The 16977-nt window shown below is 31.0% G+C and overlaps 1 protein-coding gene across 1 annotated transcript; it reads left to right on the top strand.

The window, feature by feature from the left end:
- Nucleotides 1-12073: 12073 nt before the first annotated feature.
- Nucleotides 12074-16346, top strand: LOC110722792 (probable protein phosphatase 2C 80). Its single transcript, XM_021902090.1, has 5 exons — nt 12074-12328; nt 12657-13305; nt 13913-14237; nt 15155-15307; nt 15762-16346. The coding sequence occupies exons 2-5, from the start codon at nt 12710-12712 to the stop codon at nt 16056-16058; spliced, it is 1371 nt and encodes a 456-aa protein (XP_021757782.1). The 5' UTR covers nt 12074-12328; nt 12657-12709; the 3' UTR covers nt 16059-16346.
- The last annotated feature ends 631 nt before the right edge of the window (nt 16347-16977 follow it).

Genomic DNA, 16977 nt, shown 5'->3' on the forward strand with positions numbered 1-16977 from the left:
GAAGGGGGGTGGAACCTAATAACCTAGAACTGATCCTCAAATCTGGATTAGCCCAAAGGGTGAACGGGGTAGAACACCCAAAACTCAATGCATATATGACGGGAATTGACTTATCCTTTATCTATCTTATACAAAACTCCAAAGTCTAATTTTTTTTTCAAAATATAATAATAACATTTGTAAATTTTTGTTAATATGAAAGATATAAACCTATCATAATGTTTATATAGTTAAATTGTTTAATAACTTATATCGAATGCGTAGTTTTATTAAAATTATTTGCATGTAATCATTAAATGTGTTGGATGTTGTGTAGCTATGCAATGTCCAAAACTTTAGTTGAGCGACTTTGATTTAGTGATTGTATGGTAAAAAGATATTGACTTCGATCTTAAAACCTAATAGTCTAATAAATTCTAAATAGAAAAATTAAAACAAAAGGAAATGAAAATAGTAAATGGCTTTAAATATTGAAATAAACATAACCTTTTAAATCAATTTAGTGAATTCAATAGACAATTTTAAGGCATTTAAAATTAAATGGGGGAAAATATATGTAAAAAGAACATTTTTAGATATATAAATGTCCATAATGGGGGAAAATATATGTAAAAAGAACATTTTTAGATATATAAATGTCCATAATGGGGGAAAATATATGTAAAAAGAACATTTTTAGATATATAAATGTCCATGCACTATTATAAGAGTTTTGTTAACCTTTTTATAATTAAGGTAGGGATAAATCTTAGTAATATATACTCTGTATACTTTATTTATATAAAATTATCAGTATCCATACCTATATACGAAGTATTTGTGTCGTATACTATATTTAATCAGTTGTTGGTTATATATATGACTATTATATAATATATAGTTTTTGGCACAGTGCTTAACTTAGGAATATATAAATTCTGGTAGGTCAAATATAAGGTTATTATTGTGTCTATAGATCTAAAGAGTGCGACGAGTAAATAAAACATGTATATATTAGATTGATTGTAGCTACTGATGCGGATGGTATGATAAGAAAATTTTAGTTTTTTCTCAATGGGAGATATAAATAAATTAGTCCACTTCTTATAGAACTATGTGGAGTATTATTCAATTATTTTTCAATTAATAAAATAACATTATAAAAAATTAAAAGAAATTCAAATAACATAACATACTATTCAAATAACGTTCCTTTAATTTTTTTTTTATTGACCATTAGTACAAGTCCTTTAATAGTAAATGAATTACCTTTGTTTTTATTTTTATTTTTCCTACGGGTTTAATAATTTGATTTATAAAATCGTGCATCGCACGGGCACTATGCTAGTTTTATTAATACTAATACGGAGAACTTTGTATCTAAGTTGTACACTTGGCCTAACAATATTTACATTTTACACCTAAATTTTAGATTAAGTTTTATATTTTCCATTTTATTTTTACTATTGTACAAAGTATATTTCTCTTTCCAAAAAATAAAAAAAGGTATATTTCTTTTACTTTATTTACTGTACCTTTTTTCATGCATTCTCTTTTGAAACAAGGTATGCAGTATTAATTGGGCATTACCAGAAGAAAACAGAGGGCATACAAGAAGCAGATCAGATTGATATAATGATATGGTTATATTGGCACTTTCATGTGAGCTTCCCTTGTTTGCTTGCTGAGAGAATTAGCTTTCTTCTTGGATAACAACACTCTTTTGGAATATATATACTGTATTTATTATCCAGTCAAAGGAAAACAAAAAATAATTGACACTGAAATAATGTTAGGATATCCAACAATCTGACAAGTTTGCATTTAAGATTGCGTACCCCAAACAAGAATGCTACTTCTTTTGCTTTCTTTAGCCATCTCTATTTGTTTAGGCTTTGCCTTTGACAATCACCGGCCACTGCTCCTCTACACTCGTAAACAGAAGGTTGTTTACGTCTCGTCTCCAGCTAATATCCACAATTATTCGGCACCCATAGCCCCGGCCCCATTTTACAATGGGACTGGGTCATGTCTCGTAATAATATGTCACTTTTTAAATTAAGTTAATACGGAGTACTTGATTACCACCATAGTTTGTTAGTGACTTTTGTCTCTATAACCTAATAATGTTAAAAATCAAATAAATGACTGATGTACGATGTTATATATGTTATGTACGTGTGTCTAGTAATTTTCAAACTTTACTTATACAAGTGACAAAGAAATGAACAAAAGATAATGGAAACAACTTAAAGACTAAAGAGGATGTTTTGAAAACTAAGGAGAGAAATTGGATGAAATATAACATGGAATAATAGTAGTGTTAGTTGATAAGCAATAAAAAAGATCCAGTTTGTATTCCTATATATGAGGGCTATAATGGTTGTTATTGTATACACAGCAATTAAGTGGATGTCTAGTTGCTTATCAAGTTCCCAATTTTGACGTCGGCAATTGAAAACAACAGTACTGCTGAAACCCCTGGATTCTCATTATTGACATCACCAAATAGGTCCAAATTACCAATTATGCATGCCTAGCCTACCAACAAATATTAATGCTTAATGGACCCTCTGTTTTTATTTCTTTTATGTAGCCTCAAAGACTAAGTATGTACTTCGTATAAAATTTAAAAATATATTCTAAAACTAAACTCGATTGTAATTTTTGTTTAGTAGTAATTTTCAAGTGTATGACAAAATCGTGTGTTATTGAATTAGATTTTACTTTATAATTTTCACATATAACTGTAAGGGCCTGTTTCGATCGACTGAATTCAACTGAACTGAACTTATTAATTAGTGATTTTTAACTACGTATTAGTGGTCTTTGATTATTTATTACTATACATATGTGTATATACAAATGTACATAATATTATTATTATTATTATTATTATTAATAATTATTGATGATTATTATTTATTGATTATTATTATTATTATTATTATTTATTGATGATTATTATTATTATTATTATTATTATTATTTATTGATGATTATTATTATTATTATTATTTATTACTTATTGATTATTATTATTATTATTATTATTGTTAATATTATTATTATTATTATTATTATTATTGTTGTTGTTGTTGTTGTTGTTGTTGTTGTTGTTGTTGTTGTTGTTGTTGTTGTTGTTGTCGTCGTCGTCGTTGTAATAAGAGTTTAAAAGAATGAAATTTGGCTTTATATCATTAGCAATATCATTAGACGTAAATTAAGAGCTGAGCTGAACTGAACTGAACTGAACTGAACTGAACTGAACTGAACTGAACTGAACTGAGTTGAGCTGAACTGAACTGAACTAAACTGAATTAAACTGAACTGAACTGAACTGAATTTCACCGGAAGAGAACAGACCCTAATTCTATATTTTAAAATATTTTATACCAAGTTCACAAGTTTCCAACCCGTATCATTTAATTTTCTTTACAATTCTTGGTGTTATAAGTAGTATAAATTTAGAAAATTCCAAGTACTAATAATAATAACTTTAAATAATCTTCAACATTATTTTCTTGTACAAATTTTACGCCGTTTATGTTATGCATTAACATGGATATATTTAAATTTTTATTAATTACTCCGTACCAAGTACTGTAATTAACACTTCCATGATGGAAATATTTTAATACTTCTAGGTTTATTTTAGGAATTTTCCATGCTTTAACTTTTTTTTTTTTTTTTTTTTAATGCCCAAGTTTTTTAGAACCATCAATGCAAGTATGATTCCCAAAACAAAAAGAAAAAAGGCCACCCACAATATTCAATTAAAAACAAATTCCTATGTATGTTTGACTGTTTGTTCCTGCCTCAAACCTTTCCCACTAGTGTGTCTCCATCCTGCTGCTGGTTTACATACACACCTTCCCTGAGTCCCTAACTCATGTTATACCCAAAAGTCAAGACATATGTCATCATGAAAAACCGTTGTACGTTATACGGAATTACGGAATATAAAATATTACGAATATTACTCCGTAATAGACCAAGTAGTATACTCATACTTCGTAGTATTCATGTTTTAATCAGTATTATTTTTGTTATTAGGTATTGACTTCTCTCCTCGATCCATATATATAAACCTATACAACGCGGAATAATTTAGGACTTGTTCTCTTCACCTGAAACAAGTAGATATGGTCTGAATTTTTTAAGGTCTGATCTGAATTTTTCTGATCTGGTCTGATCTGATTTAACAATTTGACTAAATTTTGACCGCATTTTAATACTCACCTATAAAGAAAAATTATCATCAAAATGGATCTTGTTAGATTTGTCTCATTATGAACTTTTTAAATATGTAATTTTTATAAAAAAAAATTTAATATGCAATTAACGATATTTAGCAATAAGTAAATGATAATCAAAAGTTTTGATCTGGTCAGATCTGAGTCATTCTTATCTGATTTGAATTTATTAAGGAATAAGTAATAAGTATCTGAAATAAGTTGAAGAGAACAAGTCCTTAATTAGTTATGATAGTAATTCAACTCACCACCTAGCTCTTTGTATTTAACTTGTGATTACATTATTTAAAATTAGGTTGAAAAATTTGAAGAAAGTTCAAGGAAGAAAGATTGAGACAAAAACTACATAATAAGTGGGGGTTGTAACCAAGATTGATGTGTAGAAGCAGTTGTTTAAGAAAATAGGCACACATTCTATTAAGAAAATGTGAAAAGGGCAAAAAACCCGGCAATGCGAAAAACCAAGTGTAAACGGGCTCGGATCCATATTTCCACAAACATTAAGGGGTTGTTTGGTTGACAAATAAAAACACGGGAAGTTGGAAATCCTAGGAATTGAAATTCTTTGAAGTTGTTTGGTTGACAAATTCACGGGAAGTAGAAATTCCCATGAATTTCCACTTCCCACAAAATGGGGGAAGTTAATTACCTAGGGGGACCTAGGTAAGTGGAACTTCCCATGGGAATTTTCACTTCCCTTAGTTAACCAAATACTTTTTAGAATTTCCTAGGAAGTTCAATTTCATGGGAAATCAATTTTCCAAGAAATTTGCAATTCCTACATTCAACCAAACGAGCCCTAAAGGTGCAACGTTATAAAAGCCATGAATTTGTGCGACCTTCAACATAAACTACCATTTCTATTATTGTTGTCTTTTTCTCATTTTTAATTATGCCACGACCTTGGTCTACATTTCACATTCTACTATTCTTTGTTCCGTTCTTGTCTTCTAGCTACTACATGTCTATGAAATTATGAATACACCCTTTTTGTTAAGCGAGTAAGTTTGGTGAAGTTGGTGATGAGCTCGTGTTGTAAATTTAAGGTTCACAAATTTAAATATTTATCATTTACTTGTAATTGGGAGTGAGAGATTTTCGTACCTTTTCTCATTAATCTCAAGTTTTGACTTATTTAGCTAGATTGATTGGCTTGTAAGATGTGTCACTTAATAGGGTTTATAAATTTTCTTAATAATAATATAAGGTATATAAATTATATGAAAGGCTAATTAAGGAAAATAGACTACATGTGTGACTTGAGACTAATTGTTCTATATTGAGGAACTAAAGCTTAAAAAAAGAATGACTTGCATATATAAATGGGCAACTTGCGCTATCATCAACTGGGTTAAGGATAGATCCTTAAAAATGGAAGAATATGTTTGCCTTGGAGTACTCCATGAATTCCAATTGTGATAAAGAATTGTAATTTTAAGGTTTTATATCGTTTCATGGGTCAGAACTTTCGAATTCAATACTTCATTTGGTTCGATTTGGTTTGGGTAAGTGAACAACCCTAGACGGGGTGAGTAATATGTTTGGAGCATTTAGCAAAGAGGTTGTTATTATTTATTAAAAAAAAGAGATTATTATTATTATTATTATTATTATTATTATTATTATACATTAAGGAAAAAGATCTTATCACTACTACATTTTTGACCTATTGCAACCCCCAAATCCGTTGCGTTAGGTGTTAAAATCCGTGGCATTAGGTCTAATGCAACGGCCATGTACCGTTGCATCTGCTGGCGTTGCAGTAGGTCAAATGCAACAATATATTGCACCTAATGCCACGGCATCAATGATCCGTTGCGTTAGATCAACACCTGATGCAACGACATCATTATTGCCGTGGCATTAGCTATAACACCTAATGCCACGGTTTCGTATACCTAATGCCACAATGCATATACCCTAATACCACGGTTCCCTATAATGATGGTAATAATATTAAGAATTTTCCAAAAAAATAAAATTAGAATTTTATTAATATAAATTAAAAGTTTATACATTGTTATCTATCAAGGAAAATTACAAAATTTAATTATCACTAGTTAAACTAAGAAAAAAACAATTACAAGCTAAAACTAAATTATTTCGTCCCCAAACAATATTTTTAACAATTCTTTGGACCGCATCATCATTAATTTCTCCTGATTCTCCAATTTCTCAAGTACAGCAATACGGGAAGCATCTTCTTCAGCTTAAATATCCACCTCTAGCAATGTTTACACATATTTAATGGATCTAACTCCCCTGTTAAACAAAACACAGATACAAATCAAAGTAGGATAATAGAAGAATCAAGCACTCAAAAAAAAAAAAAAGGAACTTCATGTTTGTTTTTTTTCTTTTTTTTCCCTCCTTTAAATTGAAACAGGAGGCTTGGCCCTACTATTACTGCCCCACGGTGACCATAAGTATAAACCTGAGATTATGCACACACAATAGAAGCATAATGCGCACAATATTAGATAATTGAATGTCATTGGAAATGAAACAAGTACACAAAATATTATGTTAAAAAATTACCAAATACCATATCATATGTAACGGAAGCTAGTACGAACTGTAGTACGAACTGTCATTGCATTTCCTTTGTTTTACATGTAAAATTTTAGCATACACAAATCTATTGCAGAGTCTGCAAGATGTTTCTAGATTATTTGAGCATATTAAATATTCCTATAATTATATAGTACATAGTTTAATTATTCACCTTTATATATTTTAAACTCACCAAACATAATATTTTCTAAGATCTAAAACTTAGAAGGATATAATACAAAAATTTAAGACATAGACTAAAGGTGTAAGATACTCTACCTTAGCAATGCCAGTACCATGAAATAAATACAGCTCTCACCTGCAGCAGAGCTCAGATTACAGGAGGAGTCAGAAGTGACCTGTCAACCCTAGTGCACACTACTAATGAAATAGGCTCACACTTGATAATTTTGTAGGCAATTCAGCTCGAGCAGTAAAGTCCCCAGTATTAGAGCCCAAATTATGAGCTTTACTTGTCTCAACATAGAGCATTATATGGAAGATATTGTGACTAATAAACAGCAGGGGCACAGTCCAAGTCGGGTAAAGATAATTGTGATGCTAAGGTTTTATGTCCAAGATAAATTCTTAGATGTAAGGTTCTTTAATTTGAAGGTATAAATTTGTAGGATAATTAAGCAATAAAGTAACACTAGCCATAAAAAATGTATATCAATTCCATATGGTTTCTTCAAAGAAAAAAAAAAGTATATTAATCCCAAAAGTTAATACTCTGGCTTTGATAAATCAATATCAACATAAGAACAATTGTTGTTTCAATATCACAAGAAAATCACATAAATAATACCATAACACCAATAGCTTACATTCAAGAGGATTATTGAGTATGAAACAAGTCACAATTCCAATATAACCACATCAGTTCAATACAATTTATATAACATTAACTTTCTTTATACAGTCAGTTTTGAAGAATAAACCTTTGAGACTCGATAATGGGAGGGTGGGCTGCAATTAGCTCACTAACAATTTCATGATTTCTTAAGCCAATATCATATTCTCTTCTCTTACTATGTGCTCCACCCAAAATACATAATCAAAGTTTAAAGGATGAGTTGTCTGCTTATGTAAGATATATATAGGCTTATCTAACAATATTCTTTCGGGTATAGCTAATTTAAAGATTCCACTATGATTTAAAATTCATATAAATGAGTTCTATTTACCATTCAATACAATACTGGTTTGATAAGTAGATCAAAATGAATGGTTGCCAACCTTATTACGGAGTAGCTCATTGGTTTTCATTTATAAAATCAGTTGTTCCTACCTTTGCCTGCTCTGCACAGACATTTTGAGCATCCATGATCTCCATGATATCTATACATATTTGTACAACAAATTAGGATTAATCTAAAAGACTAATGCAACTGCAGACTTGTTGATTTTCTTACCATATAACATTGTAAAGCATTTGATGACAGAAATATATAAATAACCTTTGTCAAGTGACTTGCTGCAAATTCTCTCAATCACATATCAAATGATGACAAAATTTCATTGGCCTGTTTCTAGGAAGGTGATTAGGGTGATACTGAGATCACAAGCAAATAACTAATGTTTAGAGAAGCAATAAGACAAGTAAATGATAAATATATACCTCAATAAGGGTGAACATGATGTGGTCTTTAACATGAGCATACTGTTGGCTAACATACCCCATGACAAACAATTAGTGGAAGCCTGACATTAAGCTTAAGGAGAGAGTGAAGGCTATTCTGCTAATGTAACATTAAGCTAAATTAATGGTAATGGACTATAATGCTGACAATTAAATATGTTAATACATTTGTATCCAATACATGACAATTTATACCTAATTTATTACTATGCATCAGGACATCTATTTTGAGGCTTAAGAGAAACTCATAAAACGGTTTGAAATCCGAGCAGAAAAAAGATTATCAGGTTTAGAGTCGCCAGTAACCACTAAACATCTATTGTAAATTAATTATCGACCAATTGCAATAATATAGAAAAAATAAAACGAATAAAAAAAAATAAGAAAATTACCTCAGAAACTACTTCTTCCCAGTTGCTCAACTTTAGCAATTTAAACCACAGAAACTATTAGGGTGTTCAAATTATGATTTAAAAAACATAGAGAAATGTAAAATTGCACCACAAATTTAAAGACTTGAAAAAAAAAGAAGATGAAATTGAATCTAGGGTTTTAATTTTGGACAAAAACTTACAACTTGGAAAGCTGAAAACCAGAAGAGACTGAGGGAAACCGTCGGATCAAAAGATACACAAATCGCCGGTGAAAATATAGAATGGACCGTCCTCGATAGGTATATTATCTCCGACATCGCAGCTACCGCAAAATGTCGTTCCTACTCTTGCTAGCTGACGGTTGGTGAGAGATCCATTTCTAGCTACTTCCTCTCACATCTGTTTCTTTAATCACTCCTTTAATTCAAGATGCTGGTGGTAATTTTTGGACTTCGAATTTGTAAATTTGGGTGAGGAAGAGAACTAATTTTTTTTTGTTCTTTTTACAACTGTTTTTTTCTTTTAGTGAGAACATATACAGTAGTTGAGATCATGATTATTACTCGTATGAAGGATAGATAAATTGGACGGGTGGGCTTTTGTAGGAAAACGTGAAGGCTTTTAATATTGGGGAAAATTTTGGAGGGATTTTTTACGGTCCTATATTTTCATGATCAGATTGCCCTATTGCAACGGCTATCTCTTAACCGTTGTATTAGACCATTCTATTGAGGAAGTATGAAGCAGCCGTTGCAATAGACCTAACTATTGCAACGGTTATGTATGCTGCGGTTGCATCAACCGTATTTTGGTCGTTGGATTTGATAAAAAATGTAGTAGTGTATTGAGCATATGCTTGTTATTAATAAGCTAACCATATTAGTCTAACTTTATTGGTGTGGAGGAAGAATAAAAGAATCCTCACTTCCAAAGAGTTTGGTTCATAAATTTCAAATATGAAATATGAGTGGAATAAATAAAACTCATGCCTAATGCTTACCAAAACTCCAAGTTCTAAACTCATACCTTAAACCTATAACATATAGAGCTTTAAAAAAAAGGATAAAAAAGTGAGGAGGATATGACTCATATAAAACCTTTGAAAAAAAAATATATATCTATTTGTAAACAACCAAACAGAAGACATTCCGAATTAAGTTCTTCCTTTATCACCTTAGCTTAAACACTGATTCCAAATCCAATCACTCAATAAAAACCAAACATTAATCCATTTTTGAACAACAACCTTGAATTATTTTTTTACTTAGCATTTCAATTTCATACCACCATATAAACCAAATATCCGTGAAAGTTAAGGGCATGTTTACATTTACTGAAATGAACTGAATTGACAGAACATTTTATGAGAGAAGAAAATTAAGAACTAAACTGAAATGAACCGAGCTGAACAAAACTGAACTAAATCGAACTAAAATGAAAATAAGCTGAAGTATACAGACTCTAACTCTATAATTTTTACGAGTAAAGTCATAAGGCAAACCTTTACCACTAGGCCAATTCCATGTATTATCAACGAGGTTTAATTGAACCAATTGTATAAATGACAATTGGTCTTGGCTAGTGCAGCTAAGATAGCTACAACAAGTGAAGCCCAAAACGCGCGGCCTAGTGAACATGTTATAAGGAAATGACATTTAGTTGTATAAATGAACACATAAAAAAAAAAAGAATATTCAGTAATAAAAATGAACACATAAAAAAAAAAATATTCAGTAATAAAAATGAACATTCAGTAATAAAAAGTGAACATGTCAAAAAAAAAAAAAAAAAAAAGAAATGAACATTTAGTATATTAGAAATGAACCTTTATCATACAACCATAAAATTGGGATCATATACATTGGAAATTCTCCAACTTAAAGGCAAATTCATTGTACATATCATATACTTCTTCATCACTTCTTAGTTGTTTCTTCACTAATTCAGAGTCTTTGTCTTCTACAAATACAATTAATCCGTACTCACTAAAATATAACAAATAATCAGAATTTTCATAATCATCACAAAATATCTTCATAATAATTATTTAGAATGTTTATAATATATAATCATCAATACAATACTTAAAAATATAAATAATATTCACTTTATGTGTCATATGTGTTCATAATCAATAACATATATGTTCGGAAAGAATAACGAAACATATATATTCATAATAAATTATTCAGATTTTCAACATAAATGTTTAGATAGTTTAACTTTCAACGTATTATATTTTACTTTCAACCTAATAAAAATGAACATTTAGTATTAAAAAATGAACACTTATAAAATGAACATGTAACAAAAAGTTATGAACATTTAGGATATTAAAATGAACATGATTTTCATAAAGGTTCAAATTCACTGTACATAATTATTAATGAAAAATAAAGATAAAATAAATCGTCAAAATATGTTATTTTTTATGTATTTAATATTCATTTTCGGTGTACTAAATGCTCATTTTGTAAAAGATGTTCATTTTAAATTCCTACGTATTCAGTTTTTTTTACAGAAATTATATTCAAGATCGATTGTAATTATTGAAACTCTAAAAGATTGATTATACACCTTAAATCTAATATTGATTCATCATAGAGAAAATAATTATTGATTTGTAACTTGATTAGAAATCAAAAGAAAAAAAATCAAAAGAGAGAGAGAAAATAACTACAAATTAAGCAATACAATTGATATTCATTAACAATTAAGCAATTTAATTGATATTCATCACAAACTCATAATAATTTCAAATAATCAAACAATAAATCATCATGCATGATCAACGAAATCATACAAAATACAATTACAAATTGATAAAATCTAACCTCCATTGTTTTCTTTGACCTCAACTTTCTCTCTCCTCCATTTTTTTCTTTCCTCTTTGATAAAGCCAAATGATTGAATCTGAAACTCATAGATTTAGAAAGAAAGGAGTATACCCATCAAAACATAAATTACTAACTCAAAATTTTATATAAAGAAGAAGAAAACTTTAAAGATTGAAAGGAAGTGAGGTAAAGAGGAAAGAGAAAATTTTAAATTGAGAAGAAAACTGAAGAGAGAGAAAAATAATAGAGCTAAGGAAGAAGAAGAAAGAGAATTAAGATATAGGAAAGAACAAAAAAAAAACGTATGTTCATTTTAACGTATTATATATTCATATTTATTGCTGTTGCAGCTAGCTTGGCTACACTAGAATGCAGCCCAAGAATTTGTATATAAATGAAGCTCGTTCAATGATCGAGATTGGAATCAAATCGAATCTAGTCCGTAACAGGCCCATAGTTCCGTTTAGACCATTTCAGGCTTGCAACTTGCAAATCACGTGATTTGTGTTTCTCGTTCTGCCATTTAATTTTAAAATAATTATATCCATTTCTCTCCTCTTTTTTCGGCCAAGAAGAGAGAGAAAATTCCCCACCGCCGGCACTCTTCTACTTATTCGCCGGATTTAATTAGGGTTTTATCCTACTTTCGTCAATTATCCAATTTGTTACCAATTAATTTCTATTTTGGTAAGCTTTAAGCTTGATTTATTAATTATTGTTGCTTTTTTTACTGATTTTTTTGGGGTTTATATTGTTTGATTTAATTTTCAGTTTGAAGCTTATTTGATGATCATTGAAGTTTATTTTTCAATTTCATGAATAAATAAGCTTTCTGCCTTGCTAAATTTTGTGTAATTTCTTTCTAATTTTTGGAATTAATGTAAAAATTATGGTATTATGCTTGAATTGTTTTGGGAGAAATTTATGAATTTACATTTGTATTGATATGTGTTGATTAATTAATTAGTAGCTGTGATAGTTGTGACTTATTGTGGAAATTTGGTTAAATTTTTAGGTTTTATTGGGCTTTGTATTGGCAAGGGATGATTTGGCCTTTAAGGGTTTAAGATGCAATTGGTATCTTTGTCAAAGCTGAATGCTGCTTGTAGTTCGTCTCTCGGAAGATTGTTATCCGGTCGGGTTAAATCGTGGGAGCAGGGGAATTTGGTTGCAAGTTTATGCATTGAGAGTCAAACTCTGAATCAGAGTTGTAATTCTGTGAGGTCTTATAGTAGTCATCGGTTAAATAAGTTTTTGGTAAACACAACTATCGTGTCTTTGTGCTGCCGTGTTATAAGGAATCCAATGGCTGCTTCGGGATCCCACGCTGTTTCTGGGGATGTATGTGTTGATACATTGTTTAAGGGGTATGGTAATGTTGTGGACTTTGCGAAGCCAGGTGGTGTTTTCTTTGGTGATAGAAGTGTTTATAGTTGTCGAAAAGCTAGTGTTGGTTTAAGAAATCGAGATGTTTATTTTGTTAGTCTAGCTATCCCTGGTTTATCTTACAAGAGTTGGGACTCTAGGCAGTTTCTTGGACAATGCTTGAGGAGTTACCGTACATCACCTTCTGCGAGTTATTCTGATGGAGCTGCTGCTGATGTCCCATTCGACATTTCTGCTAGGGATGTGCCGCTTGATAATCCTACAGATACCTCTTCCTGGTATGCCCTCTTTCCCGTCATATAAAGTACCTTTTGTTTGACACAGGTTTATGTATTATTGCTTAGGTATTTCGTATTCTGCTGTTTGTTACACGTTAGCTCATTTGAGATGATAGGGATCTAGTGTATAGCAGCTCTTCACTATAAATGTCACCAGTTTAAAAAATTGAACGGCGTTTCAATCATTTAGTTTAGTGAAATAGCTAAATAGTTTGGATACAGAGTACAATGTTATTGTATTGGTTTTTTTTTTTTTCTTCTTTTTTTTTCCGTGTACTGATATAATTTTTTTTATTTATTTATTTATTTTTATTGTAACAATGGTACCTTCCCTATCCATATTCTTTCAAAGATAACAAACATATATAATTCATTATAAATGTTATAGGGCTTATAGTTAATTTGAATAGAAATTAGGACTTGAGAGATGTTTGATTCTTGGATGAATTGATGTTCATATATAGTGAATATCAGTTAACTTTGAAAAAGCAAAGCTCTATGGGTGTTTAGAAGGAGGCAATTGAATCATTGCATATTAAATACTAAGTAATTTATAAAAAGGAAAAATAATGATAGTGATTAACTTTGTTGTTGTTGTTGACTGTAGTAAAAACGTAAGTCATAGATCCTTGAAGCTTCGTTCAGGATCATGTTACCTGCCACACCCTGACAAGGTTAAAACTGGAGGAGAAGATGCTCACTTCATTTGTGAAGAAAAACGAGTGATTGGAGTTGCAGATGGAGTTGGTGGATGGGCAGATGTTGGTGTTGATGCTGGAATTTATGCTCGACTACTTATGTCTAATTCTATGACAGCAATAAAAGAAATTTCCAAGGATGGGGTAGACCCAGCTAGAATATTGGAGAAAGCTCATGCTGATACTAACGTCATAGGCTCCTCAACAGCTTGTATAATTGCTCTCACTGACCAGGTTGGTGCTTTTGCTGCTCTTACCTGATGAAATTGAGACAACACTGTTAATTATCATGGTTAAAGTTCTTTGGGTGGGATTTGTTTCATTTTACATTAGATGGAGCAGTTTCCTGTCTGAATGCCTTATTTTTTTCACTTATGTTTGAGTGGCCATATTTCTCTAGCTCATCTTGTGTTTTTGCTGCCAGGAGCGCTTTTGCTCCCCCCCTCTTCCTTTTTAATTTATTCTATATACTTCTATTATATTTCTCTTCTCTAAGTTATGCTTTCTCTCCAATTTTTTAAAAATTGTTAATTCAAGTTAGAAAAACATTTACATTAACTCCGTTTCACAAATATTACACCATGTTTACCTTTAGAATTTAACAAGCTAACGAGCTCTCTTTGACAACCTTTTGTGATTTATACGTAAAGAATAATATAGTCATGTGGGGTCCTATTATATTTGTCTCGATTTATACTTTCTAGAACTTTTTATAATTTTGTTATACATACTAATGGTCAAGGTTATAAGTTGGGAAGGATAAAATTCTCCAAGTTGCAAAATTTGTGGAATAGAGGAAATTGAATTGTGCAGCTTAGTTCTCTGCTATTGTTGAGGTGGTCTCTGTTCTACTTAATTAGAGAATTTTCATGAATTGCCCTCATCATTTTATGATTTATCTAAAACATAGAACCATTTATGCTTTCTGTGGCTCTGTGCTATGTGTAGATGATAACAGATTAACAGAGAATACCAAGAGGTTACATGTGTTTGCTGATTTATGTTTCTTTCCATGCTTAATTGGTTAAACAATTCAAACTTTTAGCTTGGTCACATGACTTTTGTCTGAAACTTTTTATGCCTTTCGGATTTCTTGATATCATGTCTTCTATTGTTGTGAAACGTTCACTGAGTGACATATTATTTGGCAGGGGATCCATGCCATTAATCTTGGAGACAGTGGATTCATAGTAATTAGGGATGGAAGCACAGTATTTCGGTCCCCTGTGCAGCAGTATGGTTTCAATTTTCCGTATCAGTTGGCAAGTACTTCAGCTGGAGGTGATTTACCCAGTTCTGGCCAGGTACATTTTCTGCTGTTAGCTTTCATGGTTTCTTCTATTAGTTGGATCATACCATGACTACTCTAGTGATGGCTGTAAACATATTTAGTATCCCTTTACCGTAAAGTATTTCATCAATAAGGGCAATTTTAAAGAGGAATTTTCTCCTCTGCTACTCTTTTTTTTGCCAGCTTTCCAAATCTCTTCTTCCCTATCCCCTTGCTCAGGGATTTAGAGAGCTGGAACTATGGATTATATTATTGGATTTTCGGGGCATGGTTGATCTAGTGCATGTGTCGCATTATATATGGACATATGGTTTTCAATTTTCGGCTTTTCTTCAAAATTAGTTATGGAATATCTATGTATGCTAACCATTAGACTATGAAATAATACTCTTAACCAAAATGGTTTTTCTAGAGAGTGGAAGCTTCCATGTTTACATTGAATTGATGTTTTATTCTGTTTGTGGCAGGTCTTCACATTTCCTGTTGCCTCAGGAGATGTTATAGTTGCTGGTACAGATGGATTATTTGACAACTTATATGACAACGAGATTACTGCTTTGGTTGTCCAAGCTAAGAGATCAGGTCTCGATCCCCAGGCAACAGCACAAAACATAGCTACTCTAGCGCAACAAAGAGCTATGGATAAACATCGAAAGACACCATTTGCTGCAGCTGCACATGATGCTGGGTTTCGTTATGTTGGAGGAAAGCTGGATGACATCACTGTTGTTGTATCTTATATCATTGGCGAGGATAATCAGTGAGTTGTGCCACTTGTTAGTTTCTTTTTGTGTTCCTTTCAGTTTCCTGGTCACTAGAAATCCGATGAATAGAATGGTGAAACTAACATCGATGCAGCAAATGTTCAATATTTATTTTCTTTCTTTGTTTTGGTTCATTCCTTCTCTCCTCTTGTTTTGTCTCACCAAAGTAGAGAATCTAGGGTGCATGCACTGTACTTTGATGATAATTGGAGGGAAGGCTAGGAAAAGTGGAAGGATTAGAAAATGTCTTCTTTTACTTGAATCTTGTTTTAATGTGAAATTTTTCTATATATAATGTATATATTAAATTAAAATAAAGTTACTTTGTAAAGTTATTAACTTATTATAACAATAATAAAAATAAATGAATAATAATACATTATGAATAAAAACCACCAGGTGAGTAGCCTTTGCTTACAAGGGTAGTTCTTTTCGAATAATGGCCCTATCCTGGATTTTTGGTTTTGCCAACTTCTTGTTCACATCATATTTGATGTTGTAATGATAGTCCCTAAAAAACTTTAAGATAAAAGATTATTGAGGTTAAATTGTAAAAAAAATTTCAACTAACTATATAGACGAAAAAGAAGAGGTAAAAATAAAATAATTGTGTAGCTTTTCAGAAAGATTTAATCTAAGATTGTTAAGCCTGAAAGCTGCCTTTTTTTTAAGGCATTGCCTTGAAAAATTAGGCGAGTGCAGCCACTAGAACTGCTTAGATTATTTGAGAATGTCACAAAATGTGGGAGATGCAAGTGGCTTAATTTTGCAAGCATATATAATAAGATAAACTATTAAGAGTGCCATTGCTGATATGATCAAAATACAGAAGGAAAGAAAGAAAATTGCGGTTGCCACTGTTCTCAAAGCGAATTATCTACCAGATTTCTAGGTTTCTACCTTAAAAATCACATTACTT

This window comes from Chenopodium quinoa, unplaced genomic scaffold, assembly GCF_001683475.1.
Source record: "Chenopodium quinoa cultivar QQ74 unplaced genomic scaffold, ASM168347v1, whole genome shotgun sequence".
NCBI classification, from domain to species: Eukaryota; Viridiplantae; Streptophyta; class Magnoliopsida; order Caryophyllales; family Amaranthaceae; genus Chenopodium; species Chenopodium quinoa.